The 22,669-nt window shown below is 37.1% G+C and overlaps 1 protein-coding gene across 6 annotated transcripts in view; it reads left to right on the top strand.

Moving 5' to 3' along the window:
- LOC115216595 (5'-AMP-activated protein kinase subunit gamma-1) overlaps positions 1-22,669 on the top strand; it is a 764,404-nt gene that overhangs the window by 240,674 nt on the left and 501,061 nt on the right. The window contains exon 1 of one of the 6 annotated variants that reach the window (XM_036506549.1): positions 9,253-10,386. The exons of 2 other annotated variants lie outside the window; for them this stretch is intronic. In XM_036506549.1, the coding sequence (XP_036362442.1) occupies positions 10,165-10,386 (222 nt within the window). In that variant the 5' untranslated portion in view covers positions 9,253-10,164. Of the gene's footprint in view, positions 1-9,252; positions 10,387-22,669 lie in introns of those variants that run through there. 3 more of the 6 variants (XM_029786062.2, XM_036506551.1, XM_036506552.1) reach the window with 3 other exon arrangements.

Below are 22,669 nucleotides of genomic sequence, written 5' to 3'. Positions count from 1 at the left end.
TTATAATGATTTTCTATAGAGAACTTTCAACAAGACGTTGTGCAACAGAACGTGACTATGTATCCGAGATATATATATCTGCCGTGAGATTGTACTAAAGTTGGCTAGCGTTTAAGGGAAGTTGAAGTACATCCATAAAAATGTATCAATGTTTTTCACCTCAGTTTTTTTGTTTACGTAATCTCATTAACATATCATTATAGCCAATGATTTTTGAGAGTATTTTGTTTCTAGTCTAATAATTGCATTCTCGAATATAATAATTTAATTCCAATCTAGAAGTTAACATGGTGGCTCGTTTTCTTTCTACGAGATTGGAGTCATTAGCTCGTCATCAAAGTGAATCTTCGGTGTGTCTTTTCTATAAATGTTTCCAGGACCACTTGCTCTGATGAATTTTCTGGTTTATTACCCTCTGTGAAAACCTTCAAACATATCTCTTCCTAGGTGCGTCGTTTTTCTATTGAACTTCCTGTTAGACATAAGTTCTTTTATTCTAACGACTTCTTTTCTCGAACATTTACTTTCTGGAGCTTACTACCATCGTCTTGTCTTCCTCTGGGCTACACTATTTAGTCCCTTAACCTCTCTGTTAATCGACATCTTTTAATTTTATAGACCCCCTTTTTTCCTATTTTGTAGTTCGTTAAGTTACAATGGCCTCAAGCTTGTTTCAGACAAAATCATAAATAAAAGTAATGTTATTCTACTATTGGATGGAGTCTATGTGTAACTCTTAAACAATTTGTTAATTTCCTACAATAATTAGCGTACAATATCATGCATTTATTTGCTTAATGATTTTTTCATCACGACTTTCGTAAGTACGATCAAATCTATGCTTTGCTGAAGAGGTTTGATATATCTTGTGATATCTCCTATATTAGCAAGGAATAATTAAAATAATATTGTTAATTATTGACAACTAGTATCTCTTCTTTGCTGCATAATTATTTTTCATTAACTATTAACATTTCAGTGTATTGTGTTAACACTTAAGCGGGTAACTGAATGCTAGAGCAACTTGAATAGACATCGCAGAAACCGACGGAGGATCCATTTACTTACTCTATGTGCTATATTTATGTATATTTGTAGATATCTATTTTATAAATAGATACATCCTTCAACTTTGACTTAAATGGATTAATCATACAATCAACTTTATTAGATGTACCGATTACCCATTGTTCCTACCACAAAATTAAACACAAACACACACACGTGTGTGCGATGTGTGTGTGTGTGTGTGTGTGTGTGTGTGTGTGTGTGGTTAGAAGTTTGTGTTTATAAGTATGTGTACGTACATGGTGATATTACGAACAGAGTGAAAAAAGAACTCAATACCGAAGTAAAGTGAATATTTAATGTGGGGTTATTTTTCCTGCTTACGGCATCCTGGAGCCTTGCAGTTGGTCGGAGAGCCTTAACCATTCGGCCAAACTACATGAAAGACAGACAGACAGAGCAAACCGTTAAATTACAGGGACGTAAACAAGCCAACACAAACTCAGATACGCACACATATACGATGGGCTTCTACACAGTTTCCATCTACTAGAGTCACTAACAAGGGCTCGATCAGTCCGAGAATATAGGGAAAAAAAACACTTGCCCAAAGTGCTGCGTAGTGGGACTGAACCCTAAACCACGTGGTTGCAAAGCAAGTCTCTTAACCACACAGCCATGCCTGCACCTTCACCACATTAGTTAACCCCGGGTAAACCAATCGACTAAAAGACCCCTTGTCATAGAACAAACTTGTTTCAAGAATTGACCCCAGTACTTCTTTTTTTAAGCCTGGTACTTATTCTGTTGGTCTCTTTGCCGAACCGCTAAGTTACGGAAACGTAAACGCACCAACACAGGTTGTCAAGCAGTTATTGGGGACAAACGAACACAAAGATACACACACGCATATACATACATACATACATACATACATACATACATACATACATACATACATACATACATACATACATACATACATACATACATACATACATACACATATATGTATGTGTATGTGCGTGTGTGTGTGTGACGGGCTTCTTTTCAGTTTCTGTCTAGCAAATCCATTCACAAGGTTCTTGTCGGCCTGGGGTTATAGTAGAAGACATTTACCAAGGTGTCACGCAGTGGAACTGAACCCGCAACAATGTGGTTGAGAAGCAAATTTCTTACCACACAACCACATATAATCATATAAAAACAAATCAATAGAACTATATATATAATGTGAGGTATATTTGCCATCTCAATATGGCTAACCACTAAGGGTGGGTGTTACTGTAGCCTGTAGCCCCAGGAGAATATCTCCTCCAGCTGGCTTTAGGCACACTTTCTGCCTAAAGCCAGCTGGAGATGTTCTCCTGGGACTACAGGCTACAGTAACACCCACCCTTAGTGCTTTGTGCCTAAAGCCAGCTGGAGGAGATGCTCTCCTGGGGCTACAGGCTACAGTAACACCCACCCTTAGTGGTTAGCCATATTGAGATGGCTAGTATACCTCACATTGTCGTGCAGTTACTGTTTACACCTCGTTCAGAGATTTATTATTGAATATATATATATATATATATATATAATAGAAATATTAAAATAACTAAGTCTCTCTAAAAGAGAACAGCGGCAGCGTTCCCGGAAAATAATAGTTATCGCCATACTAATATGGCATTCTTATAAAAATAAGAAAAAATAAGAAAAAAGCTGTCCGCTTATTAGCTCCATGAGGCCATCGCCTTAAGTTAGCTATTTGATACACAAACTGTATCCATATAACCTTCGAACAAGGGAGGTCAGTCGCTCCATACTACTTGACCGGCAGCTACCGGTCAAGTAGTGTGGAGCGACTGACCTCCCTTGTTCGAAGGTTATATGGATACAGTTTGTGTATCAAATAGCTAACTTAAGGCGATGGCCTCACGGAGCTAATAAGCGGACAGCTGTTTTCTTATTTTTTCTTATTTTTATAAGAATGCCATATTAGTATGGCGATAACTATTATTTATATATATATATATATATATAATACAAATAAGAAAATGGAGTAACAATTTAGTTTGTTCATCAAGTTTCGGATATTAGAATGTTGAATTATTTATTCATTTAACAAAATGAGAACCTTAATAGCATACATATATATCTTATAATTCAATACATATAAGATAAGAATACAAATTATAAAAATTATAATATAAATTATTGAAATCATTAAGATCACTCCGGATAAATACTATCCCTTAGTGGGTTGCACCCATAACCCCTAACTTACTTTGTGTTATATATATTGGTTTGTGTCTATGTTTTCGTTTCTCATTGTGTTCGACGTTCTTTTGGTGTCCTGTACTCATATATGCGTGTATATGTACATGTAGAGGTAGGTACGTACATATATATTTATATATTTTGATTTGATTTTTCCAGTTTCAGCTAATGAGCTGTGGCCATGCTGGGGCACCGCCATATATATGCATATATTTTATTTTATTTATATATATATATATATATATATATATATATATATATATATCAAACAGAACAGAATTATCATTACAAAACCCCAGAACTTATTACAAAACAACACATCACGCACGCACACACACACACACACACACACACACACACACACACACACACATACACACACACGTACATATACCAATGGAATATGACACATTTCCACAGGCTTGCAGCTGTGAGTTACACTAGTTACAAAAGTATTCTATAAACATGTTTGTGTGTGAGTGTGCGCGCGCCTGTATGTGTGCATATGTATGTGTGTGTACATGTATGTATGTATTCGTACATTGATGGTTGCGATTGGATTCTGAGCAATCCCATCACTTGATTTTTCTGTTAAACATGAGACGCACAGATGTTGCTTTTCAATCAAGTTACGGACTTATACTCTTTTCTACAGACGTGGAACCGATGGGTGCCTCTTGCAGTAGGTGTTATAATATTGCTTTTGTTGAAACCCTCCTATGACGTTTTAATCAACTTTCTGACGCACTTTCGTTCCCACACTCTTTGCAAGTGGAGATGCCGTATAATGCCTGATTAACAACTTCCCTCAATGTTGGACTCTTCTGATGACTTCCAAATCTTGTCTTAAACAAGGACAACCCCATAACATTGGGTTGTGCGCCAGTAAGGGTCACATGAAGACCCTTTCTGAACATCTTTATTGAGCTTTTCATTGGGAGTCCACACAACAAAACAGCTGAGGTACTACGATAGTATTTTAAGGGCTTCTGAAAAATGTTTGCTTTTGATGTATGCTTTGGTATGGATTGCAAGAAACGGGTTTCTTTACAGCATTCAACCTACACAAATTAATGTGTGAAAAACAAAATAGGAATTTTGGAAGAAGTATCTATAAAACTAGTTTGTAAACATCGAATAGCTATAGGGGTCCACCAGAATACAATTGTAATCAAAGGGGTCCGTGGATAAAAACTGGTTGGAAAACCCTGATTTAGAGTGAGGTTTTTCCATCCCTTTTCCAAGATTTTGATTTTCTCCTTTGTATTCTTACACAATTTCAATCTGTGTGCTGGTCTTTTTTACGTTGGGCTAACTCTCCACACAGAAATTGCTAGGGGACCCGATCATCTTCCATCCTGACTCTATAAACACTTCATATATGAAATAAAACCAACAGGCTGTTAGTTAATTGTGAAGATGTATTTCAGGAAAACGTGGAGATCTTATTGTGTAATCATTACACAATGCACAAAGCTGACTGCAGTCAATACCTACTGTATTAGCTCATAGCTTTACATAACAAAACCAAACGTATATATGTAATACAATCGCGTGTATATACATATGTGTGTGGCATGTGTGCATGGGTGTAGGTATGTATATATGTATGTACACACACGCAAACACATTTGCATTACACACACACACACACACACACACACACAATGAACGGAATAAGGAGTACTCAAAATTTACTACGATATTTAAGAGGCAAACAGTATAGCCTGCCCGATACCCTCGGTTTCGTGTTAACAGCGTATTGCCTTATATATATATATAGCGAGAGAGAGAGAGAGAGAGAGAGAGAGAGAGAGACAGACAGACAGACAGACAGACAGACAGACAGACAGACAGACAGATAGATAGATAGATAGATAGATAGATAGATAGATAGATAGATAGATAGATAGATAGACTGCCCCCTTCTTCCCAAATATATGTATGTTGTGCGGGTGCGCGCAAGGGGAACAAAAGCATAAACTTCCGATATGTCTGTGAATGTACATAGACATATATATATATATACACATATATACATGCATGTGTGTGTGTGTGTGTGGTGAGAGAGACAGAAATATAAAGAGGTCAGAGGAAGGAAGAGAAATAAAAAAAATAATAACAAAATGAAGTAGAGAGAATCAGAGAGGCAGACAGAGGGAGAAAGAGATGGAGGGGAGAGTAAAAGGAAGAGGAGAGGCAAAGAGGAACAAGTAGGAGAGAAAGTTTGAAATTATTGTGGAGGAATGAGGGGATAGATAGATAGATAGATAGATAGATAGATAGATAGATAGATAGATAGATAGATAGATAGATAGATAGATAGATAGATAGATAGGGGGAGAGGTGGAGAGAGGGGGTGTAATTAAATAGAATGGAGAGAAGTAGAGAAGGAAAGAAACAGAATGCTGAATTGATTTGGAGAGAGAGAGAGAAGCGGGCGGTCAAAGAGACTATATATATTGAGAGATAACCAATGCTGAAGAAATAAAAAAAATAATAATTCACTGAAGCTTTACCCTCTCATCCTTTCACCTTTAAACCTTTATATATCTTCTATCTCTCTTTCTCTAATTACACACACACACATACACACACACACCTCGTTTCCCCCCCTCCTTCTCTTTTCCGCATCGTCGTTTGTCCTCTGTTCTGTCCTCTCCTTTACTAACGACACGTTACACAATGTTTCAATGCCATTAGTTCCCCCTGTTGGTCAACTAGACTTTCAATAAACCAACACCATACAACGTGTTAATGTGCGTCCGTGTATATATATATATATATATATATATATATATATATATATATATATATATATATATATATATATATATAGTGTGTATGAGAGAGAGAGAGACTCTAAACATTAAAGAAAGGTAAACGAAAGAATCGAAAATGCGAGGGAAAGACAAAAAAATATAAATGGAAAGAGCAAAAGGGCCTCCGTCTCCACCGCCACCACTACGGACAGCCAGTGTACAACTTATTTCTTCCAACACCATCATCATCATCAGCTTCTTCTTCTCTTCTTCTTCTTCTTCTTCTTCTTCTTCTTCTTCTTCTTCTTCTTCTTCTTCTTCTTCTTCTTCTTCTTCTTCTTCTTCTTCTTCTTCTTCTTCTCCTTCTCCTTCAGCTGATTTACTCACGGCATCACGGCACTCTTCAATAATCAGCTTGGAGAATCTTTATCAATGGAATAATATCAAAACCTATCGTCTGCTTCTTCGATTTTAGGATTGCCTGCGATGTTTCTGCACCAATTTCATAGAGATCTTCCTCGTTTTTCTTCCTCTCTCTTTCTCTCTCAATTTTCCTCCCATTCTGACTTCCTTTTTCTCTCTTTTCCTCAATCAGTTTTTTTTTCTTTCTTTCTAGCTTTCTTTCCTGTTAATTCCTCCATCCTCTAATCCTCTATATTTTACTGATAAAATTTCATATTTCCTAATAGCTCTCATACTCCCTCTTTTCTCTCTCTTTCTCTCACCTTCTTTATCACTGTACTTTCCTCTCATATTTCCCAACTTTGCCAGTAATTTCTTTCAAATATCGACTCTCTCTCACTCTCTCCTTCTCTGTCTTTCTTTCTCACATTCACTCTCTATCGTGTCCTTTACTTTCATATTATTTTTTTCTTCTCACCTCTCTTTCACTATTTCTTCTGTTATCTTCCTCACATCTTTCAAAGAATCTCCTCACTAGTCATGTCTTCCAGTCAAACTCTCTTTCTTCTCACCCTCTCTCTCTCCCTTTCTTTCTAATTTACATTCTTCTTCATTAATCTTTCTTTCTCTCCCTCCTTCCATCTTATCTCACGACATCACTTACTTTTTCTCAGTTTTATCAGTCTCTCCACTCTTAATAGTCTCTCAACAATTTCTCCTCTCACTCATACCCATTCTCTTTCACTCACTCTTTCTCTTCATACTTTCCCCTTTATTCTCTTTTTCTTTCACACTTTCATTTTAATTAGATCTTAACTCATTAGTCTTCTATTTTTTTTTCTAATCTTTTCTTCTCTCCTTTTTATCTATTTAACAATATCTTCCTATCAGTCTCTCAAATTCCATCATTCGCTTGTTACTTCTCTGTCTCTTTCTATCTATATCTATCTATCTATCTATCTATCTATCTATCTATCTATCTATCTATCTATCTATCTATTATCTATATATCTATCTATCTATATATATTATATATATATATATATATATATATATATATATATATATATATATATATATATACTACATTCTCACGTTTATTTCTATTTGAATTCTTTTTTAACTTTCTTCACTTTATCTTTCTTTTTTTTATCTTCTTTTCGAAAGTTAAAGTCAGTTTACTCTCTCTCTCTCTCTCTCTCTCTCTTCCACTTACCATCTACTTTACTTCTCCCTCCATTCTTTTCCATCTCTCTTTCCTTTATCTCACTCTCTATTGTCATTTTGCTGTTTTGCTTTTTATCTTAATTTCACACTCATTTCTCGCTATTTTCTTTTTCTTTCTTTTTCCTTTCTCTTCCTCGCTATTTCTTTTATAAATCACTCTTATTTACTTTCACAGCTTACTTCTCTCACTCACTCTCCCCTCATACTCTCTCTCTTTCTCCCTCTCTTCACCTATCTATCTATCTATCTATCTATCTATCTATCTATCTATCTATCTATCTATCCATCCATCCATCCATCCATCTATCTATCTATCTATCTATCTATCTATCAATCTATCTATCTATCTATCTATCTATCTATCTATCTATCTATCTATCTATCTATCTATCTATCTATCTATCTATCTGTCTGTCTGTCTGTCTATCTCTAGTGTGTGTAAGGTGTCTCAGAAGTTAGAAAGTTAAAATAATCTCTCTTTCTCTTTTACTTTATCACCGCCCCACCCGCCATATATATGTGTGTGTGTGTGTGTGTGTGTGTGTGTGTGTGTTGTACCTGTGCAGCAATGCTTGCAGTTTTACGCTGAATATGTATAACATATATGCTTATATTGCTTACACATACATACATACACACACATTTATTATGTAAACGTCTGTTAAAACAGTTAATAAGAGTTGGTTAGATCTGTTGTCTGCGTTGGCTCACACAGGAATATATATATATATATATATATATATATATATATATATATATATATATATATATATATATATATATATATATATGTAAAACAGTATCTGCTTGTACACACATGCACATGTCCGTCAGCGAACGTAAACGTATGACTTCGACATCTACTCACACACACACACACACACACACACACTTATACTATAAAAAAAACGCATCCCAAAACATACTCACACATCATCATATATATATATATATATATATACACACACACACATATAAGTAGGTTTCTATTTACACACACATATACATATACATATACATACGCACACTACACATATATTTACTAGCATCTATTTACAAGGTCACACATACACATATACACGCGGGCAGATTTACATCTGCATAAATTGACACGGATAAATATACACCACTACACACATGCGCGCACACCTACATACATACATACGCAACACATATTTACAGGTATCTACTTAAAAGGGGACACACACACACACACACACACACACACATACACAGACACACTTGGACATACATTTACGTGTATACATACACACACACATACACACACACACACACACACACACACACACACACACACACACACACACACATATATATATTTACGAAATGATTTGGTAACCCCATTCTTTGATATTTGTAATTATAGAGCGTGAGGATAATTTGGTTGATTTTCTGATAATTCAAAAATTGTAGTGAAAAAGCACCCCCGCTTTTTAATTTTCTGATAGCTAACATATATATTATATATATATTACAATGTGTTTATGTATATAATATAATTAGACACATGCGCGCAACTATCCTATCTGAACTTGTAAACCTGTGTGCGCCGCATTTACAACAGCTCACACCACACACTCACATAAATTCACGCATCTACACATCATCTCTTCTCGCTTATCATTCATTCACATACACACACGCAATCGCTGTGAAACATCATTGAGACACATACATAACTATCAATGGATAAAGAGGAGCAGTTTGTGGTAGTAGGCCGTCTGTGTATACGCCTTAAAAGCATGTGACGTATCAACTACATGTGTCTTTACTAGCGAAAGGAGAAAGAAAAATATTTACAACGATCGTACACATTCGAACGACAGGATACACCTTTCTCGTGTTTATATATATATATATATATATATATGTATATACATTTTTCTCTTTCTTCCTCACACACACACACACACACACACACCACACACACACACACACACACACACAAACATACATGTAGCTAGATAGAAAGATATACATATTTATACATACACACCTCTTTCAAGTTTTCTAACGGAGATCATGTTCCCCATACAAACATCAAATGCACACATGTAGGTAGATAGGTAGACGTACATACATACATACATACATACATACATACATACATACATACATACAAACATACATACATACATGAATTTATAACTAAATATATATTCACCTACATACACCTATTCTAGTTTTCAACTGAGATCATGTTCTAATACATATACATCTATGCATAGAAATTCACATATATATATACAAATATATATACAGACTCACTTACACACTCATACACACACACATATATATAGAGAGAAGCACATCTGTATAACATAACCACCTCATAGCGGTCAGTCGTTCGGATGTAGTTTCCCTGCCCCCGTTTAAAGTTCGGGGCTGGATAAACCATACATTCTACGACGACGTCACAAAATCTGTCACCCTGTCTCAACCACCGCAAACCCCCAAAAAAACTCCCAAACCTCCCAAAAACATGAACTTATGTGGCTGGGAGTTTTTGGCCAAACGACAATATTATGCTGCTCAAAGCAGACGACATTCCTATGGAGGTCCCCCGGCTCTCTTCCCTATATCCGATGAAGGAGAAGACAGCGAAGGGTCGGAGACCCTTGGGGACCTCCCCCCGGAATTCCTACAAAAGGCTACTCGTTACAAAAACCGACGGAGATCGCAGCCTGTGGGACGCGCTTCTTTGGTAAGTACAATTGTTTAATTACTACTGTCATCAACTAATTAATACTATTACCCTTCCTTGGTCGATCGACCTGCTGGTTATCGCAACCAAATTTTCTTCACATTGTTTAATGTACTCATAGGTAATCATAGGTAATGTATGAAATCAAAGTTGGGATGGTCACGATTGGAACATCTTTGATCATAGGTCTACTCGATCACGGTGGATCTACGGCTTAACATCAGTTATTATTATTATTATCATTATTATTATTATTATTATTACTAGTGTTACTATAAATACTACTACTACTAGTACTACTTCTGTAATTGTTAGTATTAGTATTATTATCACTCGTACTATAGTATACTAGTAGCCACACACAAATGCATATACACATACATGTAACTACGTACACTTACATATAGATACAGACATACATACAAACACGCACGCTTGGATATATTTTGAAAAAAGGCAAAATAATTAAAGGACAATGAATGGGGTAAAACAATGACTACGACGGCGACGAAGAAGAAGAAGAAGAAGAAGAAGAAGAAGAAGAAGAAGAAGAAGAAGAAGAAGAAGAAGAAGAAGAAGAAGAAGAAGAAGAAGAAGAAGAAGAAGAAGAAGAAGAAGAAGAAGAAGAAGAACGAGAAGAAGAAGAGGAAAACGACGATGATATTAAGGGAAGCGGTGTTGATTTTTTGTGATGAAGGCGGTGGGTTGTAAGGACGGCGGCGACGTCTTGGGATTGCCAGTGTAAGATTAAAAATATAGAAACGATGAAGAAGAAAGAAGAGGAGGAGGGGGAAGAACTTGTAAAGGAAATGCAGAGGGAGGTTGACTGTTGATATTGATGGCTTTGTTTGTGATGATGACAACTGCAGTTTTGTCGGTGGTTGTTGTGGTTTGTAGTGTTGTTCCTGCTACTGTTCATGATGATGATGATGGTGATGATGGTGGTGATGGTGGTGGTGGTGGTGGTGGTGGTGGTGGTGGTGGTAGTTGCAGAGATAATGGTTGTTATAATATGACGAGGGTGTCGCTGATGATATTGTTTATAGTGGTAGTACTGTTTGGTAAACAGGCTTGCCTCAGCGCATGTAACAACACTAATGTAAACACGCAGTCATATACGTGTGTGCGTGTGTGTGTATGTATATATATATATATATATATATATATATATATATATATATATATATATATATATATATATATATATATATACGTGTGTGTGTGTGTAGACAGATACATGAGTAGATAGGCAGGCAGGCAGACAGACAGATCGATCGATAAATAAACAGATATAGATAAACAGACAGATCGATAAGCAACAATTGACAGGTAAAACGACAGATACAGGGAGAGACGGACAGACAGACAGGCAGGCAGACAGAGATTTACAGGGGGGAAATCATGAGTAGCTTGCGGTCTTTTTTATACATACACAAATACATACATACACTCACACACACACACACATATAATCATAATACGTGTATACTGTATGTAAATACATTCATACATACATACATACATACATACGTACATACGTACATACATACATACATACATACATGCATACATACATACATACATAAGTATGTGCGCGTACGCTAATACGGGCAACGTACGAGAGACAGAGAGAGAGAGAGAGTGGGGGGGAGATAATAGCGACTAACCGGTGGACTGAATAACGGGCCGATAGATATATAGATCATTAGATTATAGTTTGACATAATCCTAATCTCTTACGAATCGGTGGATTAGGGAGGCAACAGGTTATTGTCTAGTCCATACCTATATATAGAAATGTCTATGTGTAACTGTGTGTATGTGTGAGTGTTTATATATTTATGTATGACCGAGTACATGTGTTTCTGAGCATATCTATGTGTGTCAATGTGTAACTGATTGGAAATAAATACATGTACGTGTGTGTGAGTGTGTGTGCGTAGGTAGGTGTGCATATATATATATATTCATATTCATATATATATATATATATATATATATATATATATATATATACAGTCTTCTATGTCTGGTTTGCAATGTGTGTATGCATGGTCAAAGTTTATGTTATTCTATAACAGAACTTTCGAATTGTTTACAAAACTGTTGACCGACCAGTATATTTGTACTTCCCTGTATTTGTAACTATTAGTATGACTACGCTGCTTGTATCCAGGTAGCACTAGCGTAGCTAGAGATAGGGGCGGCAGGGCGGTCTGCTCCGGGCGGTACTTTTAAAGGTGCACCACTTTTGGGTCTGCTGTAGGCAATTTCTTTTTTCTTTTTTTTTTTTTTGTGGGGTTGGGTGACGGCAAACTGAAGGGTTTTCCCTGGCGGCACACATTCTAGCTACGCTAGTGCCAGGTAGTGCAATTTTGTCCACGCTTCTCCCCACTCCTCGCCTACTCCGGGTATGTTCCACTTTGGAGCAACATCAGGTGCTTTAAGTACTTAACTTGATGTATGGTCTTCTGCTACCTGTGGCCTCCCCTAGGATTGGCAGGAAAACTGACATGGAAACCCTTTGCATCTTGCTTCAATGGGGTCTCACCTTGCTTGCTACCAATTGTTTCTACAAAGCTGCTGGGAGCAAGGGATATGATCCCAATGAAGTGTTTGTGTGTGTGTGACCTTGTTTTTGCTGTGTGTGGCATTTGTCAATGAGGGTCACTGACACATAAGCACATAAGCTGTAGCAAATATTCTGCAAAGAACATATCTAGCTATGAGTATATATGTGGGTGTATATACGACCTTGCTTGGAAATAATAGGTGAGGGTTGGAAAGAAGGGCGTTGGACCATAGAAAAGTCCTCAGTAAACTCCATCTGATCTATGCAAACATGGAAAAGTGGACGTTAGAATAATGATGATGATGATGGTGATGACAATATCAAAAGGAACAACACAGCAGTGTGAAGATTCTTGAAATATAAAATTCTGAGTTGCAATTTATGAAGTTTTACAAATACACACACACACACGCACGCACCACACACACACACACACACACACACACAAACAGACAAACACACACACACGCAAGCACACAAACTCAAGCACACACACACAAACACACACACACACAAACACACACACAAAGCGCACGCATACACACACACACACACACACACACACAAACAGACAAACACACACACACGCAAGCACACAAACTCAAGCACACACACACAAACACACACACACACACACACAAACAGACACACATTTATGCCTATATTCTCACCAAGATGACATTGTATCCTTCTTCTACTCCAGAAGATTCAGCCGACCTGTCCAACAAAATTGTCTTCCATTTCAAACGTCCCTGAAAAAAGGCCCCTTCTAACTACCCTCTATACCTTGATATCCTCTTTTCTCATTTTCATACAAATCAACACTCCTCGAGCCCCCATCTCCTCTTTTACCTGCCCTTCCATCTCCTCCCTTACCTTTCTCTTTATTTCAATGTTTACCTGACTATATTCCATCTCATCAGCTGATACAACTACTCTCAGACTCTCTGCTAACAGTTCTCAATCATGGCTCTCAGGGCCTCATGTGGCCCTCAGACGTCCTTCTGGCAGCTTTTGACAGTTTTCCTGCTATATACATGATACATTTTTCTTTAATTGACTTGCGTTTTATGATTTTTGGTGTGGCGCCCTAAAAAAATCCAAGTTTTTGGATCTGGTCTGAATATTAGAATGGCTGAGAATCACTGCTGTATATAATTGCTCAGCTTGCTAAAAAATAGCTGAAAAATCTTTCTCAAATCAAACTCTAAAACATTGAACAATATGCCCTTCAATATACAATAAGAGACGTGTTTGAATAGAACAACTTTGGTTATAGTTTTATTCTACTGGGACTTCAGCCAGTACAAGAGTCTTTCTGTAATCTGTATGCTAGAAATAATAGCTAAGTCTCAATCAAATCCCACTCAGATTTCTTTAAAAAAATGAAAGACACAGGATGCATTCAACCCAAGTACACTGTTTGAAATTTGGTGAAATAGTCATAGTTGGATTGCTTTTGGTCATATATTCATTTACTCTATCACGGCTGACCTGAAGCTAAACACCAACAATGCCTTTATATTTGGACATGAAATGGATACAGTTTGGTGCCACAACACATTTCAATCCAATCCTGGTCCAAATTCTGTCACTTCTGGCAAGACCATTCCAAAATAACCAGAAGCATATACATTAGCTGCAGACACATACACAACACACTAGACAAAGTTTGAAGTTTGCTTTCCAACCACATGGTCCCAGGTTCAGTCCCACTGTGTGGCACCTTGGGCAAGAGTCTTCTACTATAGCCTCAAGCTGACCAAAACCTTGTGGTAAATGGAAACTAAAAGAAGCCTGTATTATATGTTTATATACATCTATGTATGTGTGTCTTTGTTTCTGTTTGTTCCCCACCACTGCTTGACAACGGGTGTTGGTGTGTTTACGTCCCCATAACTTAGCGGTTTGGCAAAAGAAACTGATAGAATAAGTACCAGGCTTTAAAAAATTAAGTATTGGGGTTAGTTCATTCGAGTAAAAACTGTTCAAGGTGGTGCCCCAGCTTGGCCACAGTCTAATGACTGAAACTAGTAAAAGAATAAAAGAGATTATGGTGCTGTGCCTCATGTAATTCCTCGGTGCCTGCCAAAATGTGCTGAAGGGTCTTTAGGTAACCGGGAAGTTGGGATCTGTGGGTTGGGCCTTGCCATTTGACCAACTACAATTGTCAGCCTTGGGACTGGTCGTTTAGAGTTGACCTGGGGCTACAACAACAACAACAACTACAACTACAACTACAATAATGAATAATGAATGAAAGAACCTCTAAATGGCCACTTGAAATGCTAGAAATAACAGCTAAATAGCCCTATCCCTTAATCCATATGTTACAATCTTAGAAATGGGCACATTGGATATTGTGGTTTTGAGTACACGATTTCTGAAAGACAGACGGGATGGTCATGGCTGGGGCACCATTGATCATTTGTCTCCTTAATTAGAGCTTGCCTAAGGTTATAAAAGAACTTTAAACAAAACTAATTGGAGCACCAACAATTGTTGGTGCCACTACTACTACTACTACTACTACTGCCGCCACGCCACTGCTGCTGCTACTACAACTACCACTGCCACCACCACCACCACCACTACTACTACTACTACCACTACCACCACCACCACCACCACCACCACCACCACTACTACTACTACTGCAAATACTACAATTGCCACTACTACTACTACTACTACTGCAAATACTACAATTGCCACTGCTACTACCACCCACACTGTTATCAACACCACAATCACAACTGTCACATCGTCTGTAATGAAAAGAAGGAAAATTACACTGTAACCATCTTAAAATAAGTCAAGAAAAGCATTAGATAAATATAGTCCTCAATACCTCAAACAAATGAGATGGTCATGGCTAGAATGTCTTTAATTATAAATCAGTTCAGTCAAGGTTGATATATGACTAAACACCACCACCACCAACAACAACAACAAAGAAACACCTCAAAACTAATGGGGATGGTGGTGGGGGGGGGGGGTTGAGGGGTCTACCTGGTCACATGACTTGTGCAATGTAGCAGTCCCAAATCCCTTCTATCAAGATTGATCCAGGATCCTACATATACTGGTTTCAAATTTTGGCACAAGGCCAGCATTGTCAGTGGGAGTTGGTGGGTAAGTGGATTACATCGATTCCCCAGTATCCAACTGGTACTTATTTTATCAATTCTGAAATGACAAAAAAAGCAGACCCCAACGGAAGGATTCTAGATATATCATGGTAGAAAGATGGGGTTTTAATCCCCTGATCCATCAGGGCTGGCCAGGAACCAAACAATGACAACATGATTCTAAACCTCATTAACAGCATTAAAAGATAAAAGAAAGGTGCTGACCTGGCAGAATCGTTAGCACATTGGGTGCAATACTGAACGGTATTTCATCTGCTGTTAGGTTCTGAGTTCAAATTCTGCCAAGGTCGACTTTGTCTTTCAGCCTATCAGTGTGGATAAATTAAGCACCAGTCATGTACTGGGGTTGATGTAATTGACTATACCTCTCCCCCAAATTTTTAGTATGTTGGATAATTTGTTTGTTTGGAAATAGTCAAAGTTAAATCTTAGAGTAAAGATTGTTTGCCAGCATAACATCTACAAGGAACCCTAGTGTATAAGGAATGCCCTAATTTGGGGGTTTAAAATTCAGAGAAAAGTTTTTGTAAGGAATTATAACATTATCCATGTATAAGAAATTCCCATAGTTTTTTAACTTAATTTTTGACAAAAAGGGATCCCTTATACACGTTAAAATACGGTACTTTATAAGTGGCTGAATATTCCATAGAGCATGAAATTTTGTGTGTGACCTTCACATTACAAGGTAGACGATCCATCCGATAGAATAATCCTTTGCTGTTTCTCCCTTTTATTTTTATACTTTTTAGCTTTTATCTTTTACTTACTTCACTCATTGGACTGTGGTCATGCTGGGGCAATGCTTTGAAGAATTTTAGTCAAATGAATCAACCCCAGGAATTTTTTTAAACCTGATAGTTATTTTATCAATCTCTTTTGCTGAACTGCTAGATTACAGAAATGTAAACACACCCACACCAGTTGGCAAGCAGTGGTGAGCAACAAAAGACACACACACACATACATATATCTGATGGGCTTCTTTCAGTTTCCATCCACCAAATTCACTCACAAGGATTTGGTCGACCTAAGGCTGTAGTGGGAAACACTTGCCCCAGATACCCAGCAGTAGGACTGAACCCAAGGCCTTACATTTCAAAGCAAACACCTTAACCCCTCTGCCACGTCTGCATCCATGCCTATTTGCAACAAAGTGAGTGGGACAATCTAGCTGGTTCCAAGACACAAAATGCTGACATTTGGCTATTTGGTCCATTCCCTGTTTACTCAGCAATCAGCTTTCTTAATGTGTTGCCAGGTTTGTGTTTATAATTTACCGATTTCTGTCAGGGAATGTCAAAGACTTTAACAGCCTCCTTCAAAGTGACAGCTCTGAAACGAATTCATGACACTTGGATAGTTACTATCCAACAAGGATCTGAATAAATGCAGTATCAATACTGGACCGATGAGGGCCAAGATGAATGATGATGATGATGATGATGATGATGATGATGGTGGTGGTGGTGGTAGTGGTGGTGGTGGTGGTGGTGGTGGTGATTGTCATCATCATCATCATTTAATATCCGTTTTCCATGCTGGCATGGGTTGGATGGGTTGGCAGGAGCTGGCAAGACCAGGAGCTGCATCAGATTCCATTGTCTGTTTTGGCTTGGGTTTCTACAGCTGGATGCCCTTCCTAATGCCAACCATTTTACAGTGTGTACTTAGTGTTTTTATGTGGCACCATCACCAGTGCTGTTTTACGTGGCACAGCACCAGTTTGATGTTTGATATAAACCACGAAGTCTTCTTTTGTAATTTCATTCACAATTTGTGGGCAATATAGCATCATTGGTTACCAGTTTCCAGTGAGCTGATCATTAGTTTAAAGGATTTATGATGGAGAGAATGATAAGAGAAGGCCATGTCTGGAGCTCAGCGTTAAGAGCATGTCTGGAACTTTGTTTCTGAGTAATTTTTCCCCACTTAGTGTTTTATATTCTTTTCTGGTGTACATAAACAAAGGCAGATACACATTTATAAATTTACATATGTATAGATGTGACATGTGGACATACACAGAAAATATTGTAATGAAATTGTCTGGACAACTGTCTTCCACCATTGTTTTGGGCTACCAAAGCTTTGTGAGTGGATTTGGTAAACAGAAACTGAAAGAAGGCCATGCACACACACACACACTTACTCTCTTACTTGTTTTAGTCATCTGACTGCGGTCATGCTGGAGCACCGCCTTTAGTCAAACAAATCGACCCCAAGGATTATTCTTTGCTGAACCGCTAAGTTATGGGGACATAAACACACCAGCATTGGTTGTCAAGCGATGTTGGGGTGACAAACACAGACACACAAACATATACACACACATACTCATATATATATATATATATATATATATACACACATACACAACAGGTTTCTTTCAGTGTCTGTCTACCAAATCCACTGACAAGGTTTTGGTTGGCCAGAGGCTATAGTAGAAGACATTGGCATATGGTTGGTAAGCAAGCTACTTACCACACAACCACTCCTGTGACTATATATATATATATATATATATAAATTGATAAATACATACGTGTGTGTGTGTGTTTGTGTGTGTGTATGCAGTAAACTTATTCTCCCTTCTCAAGGGGAAAACCTTTTCTTACATATACTGTGTGACAAAAGCAGTGATGAATAACATTCAAAGAAAATTTTGCATTAAGTCAAGTAAAATTTATCAAATAATATTTTTTTTTTTTTTATTATCAAGTCAAGCAGAAGTTTTGTGCACCCAGAATTTTGCTGTCAGATTCAGGAAGTATAGTTTAACTTTCAGAACTCCTTTTTTTGTGTGTGTGTCAGTTGGGAGTTAACTAACACCCATTACATGACAATCACATGATTTGTGTGAGCCGATGAAATAGTTAGGTTTTGACACCATATTTTATGCGGGAGCATTCTTCATTTAAGTACACCATGCCACATGAGTGATCATGGTAACATGAAACTTGAAGTGGCAGCAAATAGCATCAGCAGAATCAAAATAATTACATGTTACTTAATATTTTACCTCTTGCTTTCGATAACCAATGTGTGTGTGAGTGCATGCATATGTGCATGTGTGTGTGTAGTGACATCATTTTGACATCTGACACCCCCTTTGGGTTGTCCAATTTGACTGGGAACCAAACCTGTTTCCAAGTTCAATAAAAGTGCTGACTTCATTCAAAGCTTTAACCAATCGCATTGCTCATCTTTACAAATGCTTTATTTGTGAGTGACCCACATAACAGCAAGGTTAAGGACAAGTTTTGGTAGGATGTCACTTCAAATGAACTTGAAGTGGGAAAAACTGAGGGTATTCAGGGCAATTAAGTTTTCAACGAAAATGATTTTAAAATCAGTTTGGAGTTTGCCAGTCAAAGCAGAAAGACGAGAACTGAGACAGTATAAAGTTTTTTTTTAAATCTGTGCTGTCTGGTTTAATGCAGGCCATCACAACTAGACAGATTATCCACCAGAAAAAGAACAAGGAAAAACAAAAAACATCCTACATACAACTTATTTAGGTCTGTTATGAGACCAAGGTTGCATAAGGCTGGAGATTAGTCTGTTTTCCATGGTGTATGAATAACTGAGATTACCTCTAAACTACACACCTTCACCCTATACACAAGCACCCTAGATAAAAGACACCCATATCGAAGTACACATATTATGAGAAGGACGTTTTACACACAGACATATTCATGCTTTTCTACTATAGGCACAAGGCCTGAAATTTTGGGGGAGGGGGCCAGTCGATTAGATTGACCCCAGTACACAACAGGTACTTAATTTATTGACCCCAAAAAGGATGAAAGGCAAAGTCGACCTCAGGGGAATTTGAACTCAGAACGTAAAGACAGATGAAATATCGCTAAGCATTCCGCCTGATGTGCCAACATTTCTGCCAGTTTGCTGCCTTCCTTTTGAAATATTAATGGAAATAAAATATTATATAAAACTATTTCTGAGACATCTCATACATATTGATTCCATGAAGAATGAAGAATTACATATCTTCAAAATTTGCTTATTATAGTATCATTCTCATTAAATTAGTGTAACACATATGTCACAACGTGTGTCACACAAAAAACTGAAACATATGTCGGATTGGAATTTAATGAGAATTATTCTTTAAGAAACAAATTTTGAAAATGTATAATTCTCCATTCTTCTTTATGATGTCTTCATTATACAATAATCCTTTGCCATATTTGCAGTTCACCTCTTGCGGTTCATTATTTAAGCATACATCGGTTCCTCTGTGATGTTGTTTTGCATTTATAATAAAATTATAGAAATAATTAAAAAAAATATACAGTACAGTACTGTTTCTACTTTGTGCATTTTCACCTATCACGGCGTGGGTTTTGGAATGTAACACCTGTGATAGTCATGGGATTACTGTACACTTTGTATCCTGTATGAAATCCACTGATGTGAAACTCAGGATCTACCTGCCAAGTGAATTACTGTGTAATTGTTTATCTGAAACAATCCTCTATGTTCCCTATCATTTGATGCGGTTAGCCAGATCTGGATTATATCAAATTGCTGATAAGGTTCCTGCCTGGATTGTTGATTCCTGTTCCTTTACATAATATATACTGTATGTATATAGATAACACTGAAGTTGTGTGTGTGTGTATGTGTGTGTGTGTGTGTTTACATATATGTTTATATGTATATATATATGTGTCTAAATATATATATATAAGAAACAAATACTCAAAGAAAATATGAAGATTTATTTAAATGTTAATATATATATATATATATATATACACACACACACATAACATACATATATATGTATTTATGTATGTATGTATGTATGAATGTATGTTTATGTGAGTGTGTGTTTGTGTGTATGCATGTATATCCTGTATATTTTACATATATATATATATATTATTTATATTATTATATGATTGAACGCCATGCTTCCTTTTCCAAGTAAGTTTTATCTATATATATGTATGTATGTATGTATGTATGTATACATATATCACTTAGAGTTCAGTATGTATGCATGCACACACATGTTACAGTGAGCACACTAAAGAAATTCATCTGTGCACAAGAAATCAGATGCACACCAATTGTTAGTTTCCAAAAATAAAATGCTAATTAATAGTTATCTATATGCTACACAGTCAGCTCACTCTTACATTTGTCCTCAGCATAAAATATGTGCAACAAGATTGCTGCACATGCTGATTACAAAAATTTAGAGCAAACATTCACATGTGCATGCACACACAAATGCATGCATGACGACTGTCTTGTAGCCTCTGTTTTGGCCTGTCTTAAAAATGGAAACAATATATAAGTTAGTGTAGTCACAGAAATTTCATATCAGGGAAGTTTTTTTTTTTACCACTGACCAAAATTATTATTTTTACCTCCATTAGTAAAGTGGTTATGTATCTCTGGCCAACAGCTCTGGTGAGATCCTTATAGTGTTAAATGCAATAGTAGTTGTGAAACCAATGGTAACTTTCTGACCAACCATCACCAATGTGTGTGTGTGTGTTTGTGTGTGTGTGTGTGTGTGTGTGTGTGTGTGTGTGTGTGTGTGTGTGTGGTGTGTATGTGTGTGTGTGTGTGTGTGTGTGTGTGTGTGTGACAGGGTGGTCCAAAATTAAGTTTACAGTTATCAAGCAGGCACTTTAACCTTTTAACATTAAAACCGGCCATATCCGGCCAAAATATTTAACCTGTTTTATATTGAAACTGACCAGATCTCGCCTCTCACCTCAGCCCTACCATGTCATTCTAAAACTAAAACAGTCACATTACTGAAATCTCTAAACTACAAGATAATGTATGATTAATTCAAAACAATATAAATAAACAAACATCACATTTGACAGAATAATCTGAACACTAAAGGGTTAAATTTCTTTTAAAACATTTTATTACATTTAAATTTCTATCTTACAGTTAACTAAATTAGCATAGGATAATGGTTTCAGATTTTTTATAATTAAGATCTAAACTGTTAATATATGAATGCGAAAGAGATAGTTGAATAACTGTAAACCTACTTTTGGGCCACCCTGTATATATATATATAAAATGGTACATTGTTGGTTACAAAAATGAGGGTTCCAGTTGATCTAATCAGCGGAACAGCCTGCTTGTGTAATTCAGGTGCAAAGTGGCTGAGAACTCTACAGACATGTGTACCCTTAATGTATTTTTCTGGGAGACTCAGCATGACACAGAATGTGACAAGCTGCCCCTTTAAATTACAGGTACTATTCAGTCAGCTGAGTGGACTGGAGCAATGAGGAATAAAGTGTTTTGCTCAAGTAAGCAATGAACCACTGGGAATCAAACCCACAACCTTACAATCACGAGCCAAATGCCCTAACCACTAGCCCACACCCCTTTGCCACTGGTGCCACATCCATGCTGGCACCATGTAAAAAGCATCCAGTACATACTAGGAAGTGGTTGGCATTAGGAAGGGCATTGAGCTGTAGAAACCATGCCAAAATAGACAACTGGAGCCTAGTGCTGCCTTCCGGGTTTCCAGCTCCTGTCAAACCAT

This window comes from Octopus sinensis, linkage group LG10 (genome assembly GCF_006345805.1).
Source record: "Octopus sinensis linkage group LG10, ASM634580v1, whole genome shotgun sequence".
In the NCBI taxonomy this organism is placed as follows: Eukaryota; Metazoa; Mollusca; class Cephalopoda; order Octopoda; family Octopodidae; genus Octopus; species Octopus sinensis.
This window is presented reverse-complemented; position numbering and strand designations above follow the sequence as displayed.